This window comes from Balearica regulorum, chromosome 10, assembly GCF_011004875.1.
Source record: "Balearica regulorum gibbericeps isolate bBalReg1 chromosome 10, bBalReg1.pri, whole genome shotgun sequence".
NCBI lineage: Eukaryota > Metazoa > Chordata > Aves > Gruiformes > Gruidae > Balearica > Balearica regulorum.
This window is the reverse complement of record NC_046193.1, coordinates 2114665-2131186: the sequence shown is the minus strand read 5'-3', so window position 1 is coordinate 2131186 and position 16522 is coordinate 2114665. Positions and strand designations below refer to the sequence as shown.

At 46.3% G+C, this 16522-nt stretch overlaps 2 protein-coding genes across 6 annotated transcripts in view; one reads left to right on the top strand and one right to left on the bottom strand.

Annotated features, from left to right (window-relative positions):
- The window catches only part of EFCC1 (EF-hand and coiled-coil domain containing 1), a 59275-nt gene extending 53580 nt beyond the window's left edge, over nt 1-5695 (bottom strand). For 3 of the 5 annotated variants that reach the window (XR_012837134.1, XM_075762703.1, XM_075762702.1), the window contains exons 1-2: nt 4909-5695; nt 3141-3547 (exon numbers count right to left, since the gene is read on the bottom strand). Coding sequence is in view for 4 of the 5 variants with exons in the window: in XM_075762703.1 (XP_075618818.1) it covers nt 3141-3547; nt 4909-5595 (1094 nt within the window). In the remaining variant the exon portion in view is untranslated. The remainder of the gene's footprint in view (nt 1-3140; nt 3548-4908) is intronic. The other 2 variants (XM_075762701.1, XM_075762704.1) reach the window with 1 other exon arrangement.
- The window catches only part of CFAP92 (cilia and flagella associated protein 92 (putative)), a 48151-nt gene continuing 34139 nt past the window's right edge, over nt 2511-16522 (top strand). Inside the window, exons 1-3 of the mRNA XM_075762591.1 lie at nt 2511-2997; nt 14415-14720; nt 15455-15651. Coding sequence (XP_075618706.1) covers nt 14447-14720; nt 15455-15651 — 471 coding nt within the window. The 5' untranslated portion in view covers nt 2511-2997; nt 14415-14446. The remainder of the gene's footprint in view (nt 2998-14414; nt 14721-15454; nt 15652-16522) is intronic.

Here is a 16522-nt window from a genome sequence, read left to right as displayed (position 1 = left end):
CCTAAACTCTTCTGTATGCTGACATTGTGAATTACGCATTTTATATAATACCAATGATAAACATACAATTTCTTGTGATGTCTTTTTCCTCTGAAATGAATTTAACTCATGCTTTTCAGTAAGGAATTTCTTGAGATTTACCTTCAAAGGATCTGAGCTGACTCATTAAATTGACAGGGATTAAAAAATACAAAATAAAAGACTAATGGTAGGAAAGAGGACAAAACCCCTACACATGCATCCGGTGCAGTAAGAATGGAGTGTGCAACTTAAGAAGTATCTATAAACGATTTGGTCAACTAGGTTGGCTTAGGAACCTAATAACATGATAGGGACATTTCAAACCCTGATACAAGAACCTGTACTTAGAAAAAGTTTAAGTCATACAAACTTCAGTTAGCAAATGTTTACCACAGATGTTGATAGCAACATTTTGCATTAAATTTGCAGAAATATGAATCTGTGGGCAGAAAAGGCAATTGTAATTCGGTACCTCAATTTAGGAAAACATTTAATCACTTGCAGGTCCTTCAACACTTTCCTGAACAGATGCTAACTATGTTGTTTCCTGAGTTGGGGATTATAATTTAAGGTCATTGTGGCGATTCTAGGTCTCAATCATAGCAAACTGGTATGAGATGAAGGTATAGAAGTGGGATTTAGATGCTTAAAGAGTTTTGAAAATCTGAACCTAAAAGAAGAAATCATTTACTTTATAAATATGAAAGTATGAATAGCAGCAGCATGTAGAGCTCAGACTGGTCTCATTCTTGAATATGATCCTCTCTGGAAGAAATCAAACTTTGGCTGGAGTAAAATTGTGACGTACCAAGCCAGTTAAGGTGAATTCTCAGGAGACATATATGCAATCTTAAATGCTTTCTGCAGTATACTCAAATCCCCACCCATTTCTCTCCATTGCTACCTTGCAGCATTAGTTCTTTCCAAACCTAGATCCTGCTGCCATGCCTACAAACTTTTTGTGGTACTTGGAAATGGAGCAATGAACTTAAATACATACTGACTTAAATAACATTACAAGTAATGCACTTGCTAAATGACAGTCTGAGAAATCTGTGGGATATAGCAGCTGTCCCTCCGTCCCTATGCTTCAGCCAAGTCATCAGCTTCCCCTCAACATGCACTTCCTAGCACCTCACCCAAACTACGCCCATGGGTTTTGGGCTTATGCACAACAGGAGAAGACGATTCTCTATGAGCAGAAGTAGTCTCTGCTACCTGTAGCACAAGCGTAAGGTAGTAAAGTGAGTGGGACAAGCTGTGATGCCGATGGCTGCCTAGGATAGAGATAGCCGTGCAGCGTTAAGCTCTTTCATCACACTAATGCAGAGCTCCGCACTGCTTAACTTACCTATTTTCTGCCAGTTTGGGGATCTCTGTGCCACACTCTGGAATATTGGGAATTATGGTACCCCATACACTGCGGAACTGTGATATCATCATTAAGTGGCTCTGCTGTTAAGCTGTTTAAGCCAAGAACCGTACTACATGGACAGTGCTTTATGGCTAACGTAGGATCAAGGCTCATTAAAGGGTTTTGTGTGGGGAAGCTGGCCTGGGCCTCTGCTAAACGTGCCGTGTGGCTAAAAGAGAGGGGTAGTTTCCAAATGGGCATCTAGCACCATTCCTGAGCTTAACGCTCACTTTCAACTAGCTTGCAATTTTAAAATCAGCATTACAGATGAAAATTATCTGACGAAGAACTCGCACCATTTCTTTTGATGTAACCCATAAAAGTTCCTGCTCTGCAAGGCCCAGCTGATATTTCTTATTGTCTTTAACTAGTTCATCTCTCTCTGTTTAAAGGCGATTTTTTTATGCTTCACCATACTTTGGAAAAGCAATTCTGCAGGAGAAGAACTCATCTTCAGTGTTTGGTGCTTATGCTAGGGAGAACGTGATAGACTAGACAAGTAGTGTGACCTCTCTCAGCACCAAGAGTTGTGTCATTCATCCCTGTAAAGGACAATCATCTTGGACATTATGTGCCCTCACAGTGCTTTTAAAATCCTATAGATGTTTAAATAAATGCTTTATCTTCTGCAACCACACAGGTATTAACATACACAATGCTTACAGAAAGACACCGGATAAAATGATTATTTTTAGAGTTTCCTCACTTCATAAACCAGTACAATAGCTGTGATGCTACAAATAACTCACTACGGATTCCTCTTATAAGCAAACAGAGGAAGTATAAGTTTAGGAAGAGACAAGGAGATCAGAATAGACAATATACTAAAATATAGGTTTAGTACAGTTAGGAAAAAAATATTTAATATTAGCTTTACTTTGGATCAGTAAAAATATAAACATTTTATTCCATAGGTCAATTTGAAACTTGGGCAGAACTGCCTAGCACTTAATAACCATCAGTGAGTCCAAGTTTTATCTAAGATAAAAAGCAACAAAAGCAGTGATCTATTAAATCTGTGACCAACTTTGTGCATTTTGGAAACATATTTATTTCTGCTATTACAAAACTGGGGTTTAGTTGATGTATTTTTTGTTTGAGACTCCCACTAAATTATTGTGTGGTTTTAGGAAAGCATTGTAACTTTTCTGTTCTGGAGCACGACATACTCTGTCAGTGAAGAAGTGATAAAGTCCCAGTAGAGTTTAAAACTGCTGGCCAGAAGTTGGCCTCATGTTTTTCTCCAAGTTGTATGATAAGTTGCACAGCTTTCTCAAGCAGTGGAGTATCAGCCATCTGGTTACAGCTGGCTTTGGTTGTGTGACTTAACTAGCAGGAAATGTCTGAATTGACAGTAATTAGTTAAGGTGAAAAAATAAGTTTGTTGGAAATGGATTCTGAAAGACGGTCAGAGATTTCTTTTGAGGTTTTCTTGAAGTATTACTATGTTGTATCCTGTTGCTGTGTGTTTGAGGAGTAACTTCAGCTCTCTGCATCCTTATTTTGGCCCACCTCCTGCTGAAGGGGCCCACTTTTGTTATGGATCCCTACCAGGAAAATTGGTAAGTACCTTCTAATTTCCCACTGGCTGTATTTTAGAAGATGTATTTGGAGACGTTCAATAAGCTACAACCAGTGATTTTCAAGCTAACTTGTGTTCCAATGCTGTGATTTTATAGGCATTTTCTGACCGACTCACACTTACCTATAGTGCTGCAGTTCCGATTCTAGCTGCTGAATGTATATCTGCAGATGTGGCACTTCGTTAGCTTTCACTTCTAGCTCCTTCACTTTGCCAAGACTGTTAAGGACGGCGTGTCTCGCCTCTTCAACCTTCTTCCTCATTTCTGCTTGTTCCCTCTTCAGGTTACGGTTGCAGTCTTCCAGATTGACCAGAGCTTCCTGAGAGCTCTTCAGCTCTCTTTCCAACTCCTGATTGAACCTAATTGCTTCTTCAATTTGCCCATCCCTGGAGCTCCGGATGAATTCCACTTCCTTCAGGACACTTTGAAGGCACTTGGTCTGGGAGTGGTTCTGCGTTAACTGTCTCTTACTCCCTGTAAAACAGGTCCCCTCTTCCTTATGGTTAGCACGGCTTTTCCGCAGTCCTACCTATAGTGAACAGGGGCAGAAAGCAGGGAGAAATTAGTGTGTTTTAAAGCAACCGATGTTTTAATGAAGACTGAAGATGGCTGGATTGTTTTTTGTCTGGTTTTTTTTAATGACATATAGTTGATCAGCAACTAATAAGCTACTTACCTTTGCGAAATACAGACACAAGGAAACAATCTCTGGAAAGTAGTTTTTAAATATGTATCTATAAATTTAATTTAAAAACTACTCATTAAAGTGAAAAATTAGGTTATTGTACAAGTCTCTGTATAGCTTTAATTCATTACTTTAGTCTGTCCTCAAAAGGCAAGTAGTATTCCCAAAAAAATATTGCCAGTTGTTTTTTTTCAAGTCAGCAGAGAGCAGCTGGTGGTGTTCTGGAGCTCTCACCCTTCTCCTCATTCTTTCTGGGGTCTTTGACTGGTGACTTTGTATTTGCTCCTGGCTTCCTTTCAGTTTTGCAGTGAAAATGGTAAAAGTGGCTTTCACCTGCTGTGCCAGACGTCGCAAAGCTGGACAGCCAGCTGATGCCAAATGGAAGTGTCACACGTGGAGCGGAGTTCTGTGGGGATTGTGCCAGTGTTAAATCCAACCTGATCAGACCCGCCAGAACCACCGGTGAACTCAGCCCTTCAGTGCTTTGCTCGCTCTAAGCCATTTCATGGCAGAGTAATTTAGCTGCTAAGTATGTGCTTCACTTGAGCCAATACAGCAGAAACAGAAACCAGCCCCAGAATTAATGTGGCTCTGCACGGGAGCCAGAGACTATTCATCAGCCCGTTTGCAGAACGGGCTCCAACTCTGAACTCGCAGGACCATGCTCTGAAGAAAACACCCTTGCAATGTTTCTGAGGTAAAGCTCGTGGGCATTTACAACTCAGGCATTGCACGTGCTCGTGCAGGTAGGAATCCAAAAGTTCTTTCTCACTTTGGAAAAAAACCCGCAACAGTGTGTAACTGGTATAGAACTGACTGCACGTGCAATAGCAAAAGCAGCATTATATGCTTAGGTTTGTTAAATTGATGTCTTTGCAGTTTTAGCAGAGTGGTTTTCAGTGCATCCCTTATATATAATTTCACACCGGTGAAAATACATTTGTCCTTAAAGACTCTGTGTAGCCAAACTTTGCTAAAAAGTTAATGCCGAAGATGAAAGAGCAGCCTAGAGCTATGCCATATTCCGTTTATAAATCGCTCTGGAGTCAGAGAGGTTATTAACACTGGACTTGCCGAGAGCAGCATCCTTCCTAGACCGCACTTTAATCAGGGCTGAGGTAAGGCGCAGCCAGGAGCAGCGGGGAGGCTTTGAACCCCGTACCGAAGCCGAGGGGCGATGCGAGCCGTGCCGGCAGCGCACTCACCTGCAGGGCCAGGCACCGGGCGTCGCTGCTCTGCAGGGCGGCCCGCATGTCCTCCACCAGCTCCCGCAGGCTGCCGTTCTCCTCCTCCAGCTTGGCGATGCGGTCCTCGGCCTGCTCCAGCGCCACGATCTCCTCGTAGCACTCCCGCGAGCACGGCCCCGCCGGCCGCCGCCCCGCCGCCTCCCCCCCGCCGCCGGGCCGTCCCGCCGCGCCGGGTCCGGCCGGGTCCCTGCGGCGGCGGCGGGGGCTGCGCAGGCGGATCTGGGTCTCGATGTGCTCGCTCTCCCGGCCCAGCGGCAGGCGAGGCACGGCGCGGCGCGGGGCGCTGCCCGCCTTGGTGCTGAAGTAGCCGCAGAGGCGGGCGTGGAACTGGCGGAAGGTGAGCTCGGCCGAGAGGCCCTCCCACAGCCCCGCGCACTCCTCGGGGTCGGCCGCCGCCTCCGCCGCCTCCTCCAGCCCCAGCACCTGGCAGAGCGTCCGGAAGTCCTCGCCGGGGATCCTGCCCGCCCCGGCGCAGTCCAGGTGGTGGAAGATCTCCTGCAGGTACTGGTCGAGGCCGGTGGCCAGGACGACGATCTCGTTCTCCACGCCGCGGTCCAGCCCGTAGTGGTAGGCCAGGGCGCTCACCAGCCACTGCGTCCGCCGGGCCGGCCGCCCGTACGGGTCCCAGCCCTCAGGCGGCTCCATCGCGCCCGCCTGCCCCGCCGCGCCGGCCGCGCTGCCCGACCATCCTGCCCCCGGGGCGGCCGCCCCGCCGGCTGCGCCCCCGCCCCGCCTCGCAGCCCGCCCCGCTCGGCGTCTGCGCCCGCGGGCGGGGCCGAGGAGTGTCCCGGTGACGGAGAGGGGCGCTGGGGGGGTGCCCCCGCCCCCCCCGCCGCGCCGGAGGCTTCGGTGCCCCGGGTGGCGGGGTCTCTTCTCCTACCCGCCGCTTCCCGACGCGGAGTTTGCGGCTTCCCCCTCAACGGGGGCCGCTTTTGGCGGTGGCCAAGCGCCGTCCGCTGCCTGCGGCCCCCGGGTCTGGCAGGGTTCACCGGGCAAAGCGGGCAGGTGCCACCCGCTCCATGTGCTTGTTAGGAAAAGGGTTTCAGCCAAGCCTGAGCTCGAAGTTTGTTTCTAACTTCTTAACTAATGTCTTTCTGGTTCCTTTTTGACACGAGCAAAACAATAGTGTCACAGAGTCCAGTTTGACAAGTAACACTTGTGAACGAGTGAGTGGTCCCACTAAATTAATGAAACTAATGTTGCTTAAAAGTTGACCATCTTTCCGTTTGCTCAGGTTTCTCTCTCTGTAGATGTGGTGTCCTTGTGGTATCAGTATTTATTTCTTAAGCTGCTGTCATAGAGATGCATAAATGTTAAACTGGTTCAAATGACTGAGCTTCCCAACGCAGCGATTTTTGTCGCTGTTTGGCTATGGAATAGGACCTGCATTGTTGAATGCAGCTACATTCAGGGAGCAGCACAAGCGGGGCTGCTCCGCTGGCAGGGGACGCACCACGAGCCAGAGGTGACCGTGGTGCCAGCCGTGCCCAAGGTCTGACTAGGGTGGCAAAGTGGGGGTGGTGATAACAGGCTCCATGAACAGCCCCAGACGAGGCAAGGTGGTGAACCAGGTCTGGGGTCCATCCAAGAAGTCTAGCTAAGAGCAGCAGCAGACAGGACTGGAGGAGAGGCTGGAGTGCAGGTCCAAGGACCAGCCAGTAAACTGGGCAAGGACCAGAGACAGGCACACCTACGGCATCCCCCAGGGCTGGGCGCAAGTGGAGCTCTCGGGCAGGGGTGTGGGTGGGAGTCCCACCTGAGGTTGTTCAGGGCAGGTAAGGTCTGCTGGCCTGCTCAGAGCCCAGACCCTGCTTTTGCTTCCCACTGTTGAATGGGAATGTCAGCTGGCATCTGTGTGCTGTGCATCATCAAGAAAAAGCATCCTTTAGAAGGCTGTTGATCTTCTTCCTTACTAAAAATCAGGTTTCTGATTGTTTCTGTGGTAGGTTGGCAACACACAAGGCTGTCTGGCTGAAGATCTCCTTCTGGTTTTTCCGTTACAAGGTGTGGGTTCCCCAGGGTACTCGATGCTCCACAGGATCAGCCTTCCTATTCCAAAGGGCTGAGGTTTATCCACTGGTGATCTGTGTATTGAGTGTCCAAAATGGTAGTTTGTTTTGTAATTGTGTGGTCGTTAAGAATCTCCTGTGCGGCTCATGGATTTACTTCAGGGGTTTTTGGGTGGTTTTGTTTGACGTATTCTTGTACCTTTAAAGAACGTTTCTCCCATGTTCCTCTTGTCTGAAGTGATCCATAACTTGTCACTTAGAGTTTTCATCCACTTGAGGAGTGACTGGATGAACTGGTTGGGTAACATGTATGTATATATTCCTTATTCACTCTTGTAGCCATGTATAGCTGTAAAACTGTAGCTTTTCTTAGTCTGATAACGTTATTGATGCAAGAAATTGACTTAGGGTCAAAATGTCCCTGTAATGCAGCACCAGCGACAGGAAGGACAAAACCATAAACCGTGAATGTTTTTAGCAGATACCACGTAAATCCGCGTCTGTTACCCACGCACACCAAACCGACTGACCCCAAACACCAACTAAAGCATCAAGGGCCTGGAGTTAGACAATGCAACAGTCTAAACTTGTTTTGGTCTAGCTGGTTTCAATTGTAAAAATATTTATCAAGTGGAAATAATTGATTTAAAGGCTGACAGAATCTTTAGCAGGCTATAAACCCGTCAGCGTAAATTGTACTTTAGCACCTATGGTTTCCAGTGGGGTTTATTGGTGTTGTCTCGGGCTGGAAGAGGGGCATCGTTAACAGCGCTGGGGGCATGTGGGCCTCTCTGGAATTCCTCGCTGCCCATCTGCTGGGCTTCTGGTTTGAAAGAGCGAAGGACATGAAACGGCATGGCAAATCTTTGGCTTTCTGGGTTATCGCTGTAACAGGGAAATGAGAATGTCAGAATGATGTCAGTTCATGTTCACCAAAGTTTCATCTCTGAAGGAAAGGAGATACTCGATACCAGCAAAATACCCCAAACCTTTGGCCATTTGTTTGATTTTTCAGGAAAAGCTCCGACTGCTGGGTAGTTGGGTTTTGCATCATGTTTTCTTAAAAAACAACTACCTGACCCAAGACTTCTAAACACCAGACAACTGTGAAAACAGCTGGACCAGAGAATGGTCACTGTAGCCTCCCTGTGACAAGGGAGTTGGGTTTGGTAGAAGTAAACTTTCCTTTTGCAGCCTGCTTTTCTATAAAACTTAACCTTTTCTCCAGTCCAGTGCTTCTGACGTCAGAGGTACAGAAAAGCCTGTCACAGTGTAATTACAATGGCTCTTGTATTTACTCCTGACTATAGCAAGACTAAGATTTTACTCCTGACCCAGACAAGGTTTGCCCGTTCCTTGACTTATTCTCTAAACCCACTCAGAGATATGGCAACATTTTATTAAATATTCAAGGACTTTTTCTTTACTAAGTTGTTTCCAGTTCCAGTAGTACACTCCAGCATGAAAGTATCTTGGAAGAGTCCCAACTATAGAAAGAGCTGATGGGAAAGCAGGATCTGAATGGAATGGATGTTTCTACAGTGTGGTGGTAATAGCTGGAAATTAGAATATTCAATTCTATATATATTATATATATTCAATATATATTCAAATATATTCAAATACTGCTTTTGAAATTACTTAACTGGTTATTTTTATTTTAAGAGGTTAAAAGATGTCACGATCAAACTTAAGCTTCTTTGCCATAATCACTAGTGGAATACTGATTTAAATTGTATTAGGTATCGGTGCAATTAGTTAAGATGTGTAAACTAGGTTTATAGAAAAAAATGGTTTGAGCTTAAGTTAACTATAGTTTTATTTCACAGTTCATATGCGTTGCAGGACCCAGGATCTGCGCAGTTTGCGTTTGTCTGATGGTCCGGGATAGTCTGGTCTCATTTGTGTGGCAGGTTGTCATTCAGTACACAGAGCCAGCCAGAACTGTAGGGTTGTGGAAAATGCTTATCTTGCTGAAAGATCACTTCATTACAGTAACAAAATATATTTTATTCCTTCCAGACTTTCTACTACCAAGGAGAAAAGTGAAAATGTAGTGCTAAGTACCTAAAATTTGTTTTCCAAACCCTTCCCAAGAGTCATACTGTGATGTTATTGACACTTTTAAAATTGTTGTTTCTGAAGCAGTTGCTTTCATAAGGAACTACAGAGATGAGTTAAAATAATATTTGTGGTGCAGTGTTGTTCTTGGCATGTTCTTGAGGTTACTTGCAACTCCAGAAATGTTGGGTGTTGTCTTTTTGTTTGTTAGGTCCAGCATATTGGGACCGTTCTGTGTGTACAGTAAGACAAAGAAGGAAAAATCATAGAATCCCAGACTGGTTTGGGTTGGAAGGGACCTCAAAGCCCATCCAGTCCCACCCCCTGCCATGGGCAGGGACACCCTCCACCAGCCCAGGTTGCCCAAAGCCCCATCCAGCCTGGCCTTGAACACTGCCAGGGAGCCAGGGGCAGCCACAGCTGCTCTGGGCAACCTGTGCCAGGGCCTCACCAGTTCCCTCACAGGGAAGAATTTCTGCCTCAGATCTCATCTCTATCTTCCCTCCTGCAGCTTCAGGCCATTCCCCTTGTCCTGTCACTCCCTGCCCTTGTCACCAGTCCCTCTCCAGCTTTCTTGTAGCCCCTTTAGGGACTGGAAGGTGCTCTAAGGTCTCCCCGGAGCCTTCTCTTCTCCAGGCTGAACAACCCCAACTCTCTCAGCTTGTCTCCATAGGAGAGGTGCTCCAGCCCTCTGAGCATCTTGGTGGCCTCCTCTGGACTCGCTCCAACAGCTCCATGTCTGTCTTGTCCTGGGAACCCCAGAGCTGGACACAGTACTGCAGGGGAGGGTCTGACAAGAATAGAGTAGAGGGGCAGAATCCCTTCCCTTGACCTGCTGGTCATGCTGCTGGTGATGCAGCCCAGGACACGGTTGGCTTTCTGGGCTGTGAGCGCACACTGCCAGCTCATGTTGAGCTTCTCATCCCCCAACACCCCCAAGACCTTCTCCTGAGGGCTGCTCTCAATCCATTCTCTGCTCAGCCTGCAATTGTGCTGACCCATGTGCAGGACCTTGGACTTGGCCTTGGCCTTGTTGAACTTCAGGAGGTTCGCACAGGCCCACCTCTCCAGCCTGTCCATGTCCCTCTGGATGGCATCCCTTCCCTCCAGTGTGTTGACCCCGCCACACAGCTTGGTGTCATCAGCAAACTTGCTGAGGGTGCACTCGATCCCACTGTCCGTGTCGCTGAAGCTGTTAAACAGTGCTGGTCCCAACACTGACCCCTGAGGAATGGCACTCATCGCTGATCGCCACTTGGACATCGAACCGTCGACCACAACTCTTTGAGTGTAACGTAATGTAATTGAACATCTCAATCTGCCGTGTAGTTCTGCTCCTGCCTGCAGCATGTTTTCACTTAACGTTTATACAGACAAGATTTTACATGTACGCATCCAGTGAGTGCATAGGTAATTCTGATAAACTGTGCAAAAGGCTGTAAAGATGTTCTGCATGTTTAGCGACATGAAGAGCATAGCGGGTGGATACAGGAAAGAGTTTCAGTAACTAATATAGGGAACTTTTGTACGTCTCTGAACGTAAGGAAAACGTCGATGTTGAAAATGGACAAGAACTGGTGTCTGGAGCCTCTCTTGCTGTGGAGCTGATGGGATAAACCACTGGGGTTAACAAAACACCTGACCTAACTGCAGCTTGGTTTGTATCCTGACTGATATTACTGATTAGATTGTGGACTTTCTCTTGGCGTAAACTGTTTAAAGGGAAGAAACAATGTGTTATGTAGCCTGCAGAGGAAACAGCTGCAGCTCTCTGAATACCCAGGTGTTGTATTTGACATTTCTTAGCTAGTCAGCATCTGGAACAGTTTTAAGGCTCTTCTACAGTAATTAGAAGAGAGAAATCTATTGCTTTCAACTTTTATTTAGTGGTGTTCATGGGGTAAATGTTTCTTTTCTATGAACAAATTTTGGAGAAAATGGAAGGGGAAAATTGGATATTCGCAATAGGATGAGAACAGAATTTGGCTTGTAGTGCTTCGGTCAGTATTACTCCTGGCTTAGTGTTTCTCTAGCTGGTAAGTTTGCCAGCAGTTCCTGGGCAGACTGGAGGGAGCAGGTTTTGACTCCCGTTAAGACTGTGTATCTAAATTCCTTCAGAAAAATATTGTCTTTCTAAAACATTAATGCCATCTTAATTTTTGCTGTAAATTAGACTGTAGTTCTCAGGATAAATGTGTATTATTTAGATTTTGCCTTTTTAGAGCACTTTTTCTCCTGGATTTTCCTGAACACCAGAGATTGCCAAGTCTGGGTGTACAGGTGAGGGAATGGAGGTACAGTGACTGTGAGGAGCAGATGCAGGGAGGGTGATGGAAGCTTCAGCCTTGGTGTTGAGACCCATTTTGTGTCCGTCTGGCCATTCCAATGACATCTAGGACCTGAAATCCCTGGAAAATCAGAATCAGTTTCCTTAGGGATAAGTTGGGCATCTTAGCATACAGGCCCCTGAAATGGCAAGCCGGACAGAGCACTGCATGGAGTTAGACCACATGAAGAATGTGGGTGTCCCCTACTCCTTATTCTGAGGTTTTATGCACTTTCCTGAGGATTTATAGCCCTGAACCTTTGCCTAGGAGGAGTCGTGTGAGTTTCTGGCCTGACGGTTTGGGCTCTGCCAGCAAGCGGGGCGTGTGTGTTCTCTTTGCTGCTTGCTGAGACTCTTCGTGCACTTTCAATAAACCGCAGTAGATCTTAAGACTCTTCCTGTTGAGCTTAGCAAATCTTGAACTCCTTTCACAGTGGTACAGCTCCAGCAGAAAGAGCTGAAAATGCCCCTGTGTTCTGCCCAACGCACAGCCCTGATGGTTAGATAGGTCTCACTCCTGGTGGTCAGAAGATGCAGGCCTCAGGGAAGAAGTAGCCGTGGGTCTCCTGCCTGCAGGGTAAGCGTGCAGGCTGTGGAACTGGTGGTCCCGAGGAGGGTATGACACGCTGTCCACAGGCTTTTATTTCCTCACAGCTGTGTTTAAAACAGAAGCATTGCAGTTTGGCTGCAGCCCAGTCTGGTAGACACCCAGCAGGTGGATCTGCAGCACTTTTGAGCCGAGGGCTGAAGTGAAAGACTGGCATCCGGGATTTGGGTCTTGAGCTAGTGTAGGTGTGAAAGGAGCCCCAAACTGTTGAATCATTTTAAGAGTTGGATCCTTCTGGGGGATTTATGTGCTTTTCAGTTTCATATGAAAAATTCAGGTGCTCTCATTGTGTTTGTCTGAAAGAGATTTACCAAACCCCATGCATGAAGGCAGCGGCAGATATGGGAATTCATTCCTAGAATATGCCCTGAAATGTTGAAACTTTTTCCATCAGGAAAATGTTTCATGACAATCATGTTTTATTCCATTGGCATATTAATTATCACTCAGCTGCTTTTGCGCAGACAATTGAGATGTCGGCCTGAGTTCCTAATGAGGGGTTGTGAGACATAATCATGTGGGAAAACAAAGAGAACTGAACTCTCTGAATCACCCCACCCTTTTTCACTCCCCTTGCGTGAAATATTGTCAAACTAAACGGAGTAAAGCAGGCTTAAATACTGAGCTGTTCATATGAAAAATAGGATGTGTGGTTTGTGGAAGAAAACAAAATATTTGATTATTATTTGGAGTATAAGTGTTGAGCTAATCCTGTAATGGTTTTGCTGCTGTCTATGGAAGGGGAAGTTGATATGTAAGTTGTGCGTATATGGAACGTTAGTTATAGTTCAGGCAATCTGGTCTCTGGAAAGGGAGGTGGTGACTGAATTCACACTGTACTGTGCTGCTCGGTGGTTCGGTTGTAGACAATCCTGTGTTACTGTCTCCAAACCATGTATCTCCATTTGTTTCTGTCTGTTTATTCTTATTTCTGCTGAGTCATTTGGATGGTTGTGCTCTTCAAAGTACTGAAAAGTGCACATGTTTAGACTTTTTTTTGATTTGTTAGCTGCATGCGTAATTAATTACATAGTACCGATCGTAGACAATCCACATCTCGTTCCTTTGCCCACTCTACCATAAATATCACCCATGTTCAAGACAACAAAGACAAATTTATCTAGTGGGAAAAAAAATTGCAAATGTTTGAAAGGGAAAGTGATTGCATTTTTGTGGGTTTTAATTCTAGGTTTATGTAGTAGTGCTTACTAAATTCTCAGATTCATAAAAGCACAGATGTAATTTGTTGCTTAGGCTGCAAACAGATGACCGTGCAGTGCTCTGTGCTGGTGCAGAGGTTATCGTCCCCGCTGCTCGGTGGTGAAGCTGCTGATGTGAGATGGCTGCTGTTGCCCGTCGAGGCAGCAGCCTTGCGCCCTGCTCTTTGCTGCGTCAGACATGGGTGGCACGGAGCTGGGCAGGCTGTGCCAGGCGCGGAGGAGATTACCTCTCCATAGGTTTAGTTCTAGGGGGTAGTTCCCCCTATTTGTTATGATACACAGTCTATTCAGAAATGATACAAACGGAGAAAACCATTTTGAAACGCATGTAAAGTGTAAGCACGTTGGCAAGGAAAGCCTATGCTGTTTGAAGCGTGTGAAGAGTCAGCCCTGAGAGGTGCAGATGCTGTGGCGAGATGTTTTCACTTAAGTTTCTAGGACAAACCACCCAAGCGGGATGCCGCTGGAGCAAGCAGCCACGCACCAGCGTTTGGAACATCCCCGGGCACTACGGCAGCCTTAGTGCAGCCTTACACACGCCAGGTCGTGAAAGGTGGCAGAGCAGAACAGCTGCCCGGGGCGAGGAGCTGCGGGCCGCAGCTGCTCTGGGGCCAGCTCGCTGCTCCAGCGGCCGTCACTCCGAGCGGCGGGGGCAGCTGGGCTGGGGCCCGCCCCGGAGCAGCGGCTGCCGGCGACGGAGCGGCGTGTTCCCGCGGCTTTGGTGGCTCGGGGAGCGTTCGGTCTCCGGTAACGAGGGGCGGTAGCCGAGCCCCGGCCCTTCCACGGGGCTGGCGGGCGAGCTGGGGCCGTTGGGCCGTTGCCGCAGGCCGGTGGCCCTGTGCCGCTGGGCTCCCTGCTCCGCCAGCGCTCGGCTGCGGGGGCTCCCCCTGCTTTCTGAGGTGAAACTCCTTTCAAAACTCAGCTTTCCTCTGCAGTTGGGCAAGAAACCGAGAGTTTATAGCCTCAGGTGACATCCCCCTTTTCACTGTTTTGAGCGTGGCGTTGCTGTTTGCTGAACGCGTTGACGCACTGTTACCGTGCCTTGTCTCTTGGAGACTTTTGTGTGGATTGTCCCTGCGCCCGCTAATTAATCCCTTGGGTATACACGTTATGTACTTTGAAAGCATTTTTGAAATGGGAGATTTTGGACCTCCTCATGCTAGCCTTCCTTGCTCCTGCTTTGGTTCAAGTAGGGATTTTTATTTCAGCACTAAAATAAAGCTGTTTGTCTTGTTCCATAGCCTTTGAGTCCATTGTCTGACTGCACATCAAGATGGCAAGGGAAAAGCATAAGAATTCAAAGGCAGAGGAGGAAGAGGAGGTGGAGGAGGATGATAAAGAGGAGATGACAGACTTGAACACAATCTGCTCTGAAAGCACGTTTGAAACTGAAAACCTAGAGGTGTCTGCGGGTGTTGGACATCTGACTTCAGAGGGTGAGACCAGTAGGCTCCTCCCGACTGAAGAAAGTTGGGTGGAACTGGGTGACTCCCATCCCGTGACCTGCACATTCACAGTCTCACTAGCCATCCCTGCCTTGCCTGCAGGTAAGTACCTGCCTGACACAGGTTTTCCTAAGAATGCTCTTCTTATTCCTTCATAAGTTTGTGTGGCAGAGTCCTGAATGGTTTAAGGAGATAATGTTGGAAAAGATATTAGTGGATTTGAATTCTCCTGGGAAGATTGCTCAAGAAAATGGCAGTGGGACATCACTGGTGCCTGCAAACCTTTTCTGACTGCTGTCTCCTCAGTAGTCACAGTTATTTGCATTGATGATCTTCGGTAGTTTTTGGCGTATATACTCGACTAATTATGATTTTGGGTAGTGTAAAGGTGGTATTGTCATTTTAGGAGAAGGTAGGAGCTGCTTAACAGATGAGGTATGATTCTCTTGTGGTGTAGGGGTGTTCAGATGTAGTAGGAGCAGGTACATTCAGCAGCGTGGAACTCGGCTTTATGGAAGTTATCTGGGTAACAGGACATATGTGCCTTGGGAATTACGGTCACTGGACATCATGCTGCAGGAAGAGAGGATGGAGGGGGGAGTTCCAGGAACTTTCTGGACATTTTATGGTAGTTAAACCTGGGTGAGAATTGCAGGGTTGGGCACTGGGGTGAGAGTTTCATGTTCAGCAGTCATCTGTGTTCAATCCATCATTTTTCTGTTGCCACACTGGAACGCCTGTTACCATTCAGTCATTGCAGAGAGCATTAATTCCCCCTGAGAGTATCATCTTTGATAACATTTAATGCTTCCAAATAATTCTAATATTCTCTGTAGGACAAAAGCAGAAGACATCCAATCCCCCTGGTATGCGAGGAGAGAGAATTCAAGTTGATGAATCGGGAGCTATTCCAAGAATGCAACGTTACTATCACATTGAGTACTTCCTTCTGCCAGATGACCTCGTACCTAGAAAACTGGATTTCGTGGTGTTTGGGGTGGCTGCAAAGCTGTTTACCGAATCTGATTCCAAGGTAAAAGCTATAAGAAAACTAAGTAATCCAAAACGTCGCATAGAGAAGGTGGGAGAATGTTTTCCGGTATGGAGTGATGTAGTTACGTATTGTTTTAACAGGTGCTTAGGCCTTCTCTGCACACGCAGATATAGAGCAAATATCAAGGACAGAACTTGGCTCTGCTAGTCCAGATCAGCAGTAACTTCTTACATTTGCAGTAAGAGGATGATCAGCAGTAACTTCTTACATTTGCAGTAAAAGGATGGTGGATTTCAGAGTATTTTATTTTCCTCTAGATTACAGTTTACTTGGGATTATAGCTTTTATCTTTTTTAAATTTTTTTTATCTTTTATCAAGTACCAAGACAATACTATAATAATTTGAAGGCAACTATCAATTTTATTATTGTTTTATTTAGACACATGTCTAACTAAATCCTGTGCATTCAAATTAAGGAACGTAAACCTTGGATATATTGTTTTGAATACACCTTGGTTTGTTAAGAAATTATTTCCAAAAAGTCAATGCTAAAATAATTTTTTTTTTTTTTTGAGAGAGAGTTGGTTTAAAAGCAACCTGTGTACTCTCAGGTATTGTCTTTGCACGACAATCTTTCTAATGACCTTCTTTGATTGATTTGCACTTCTTCTGAGTATCAGCTTGATGATTGTTTTAAGCAAAACCCACTTGCAAAGTTGCTGATTGAAATGTGTTATATCGGCAACTCTGACGAGTGCTTTGTTCTTACAGTTTACCAGCATATACACACGAAGTTTAGTGCTGGTGCTTTCATTTTGTAAATGCCAATTCAGCATGTTGAAGTGTATATATTTGCTTTTACAGTATTCTGTTAATTCTTTAGTCGGCGATCTCGTGCTGAGCAACAGC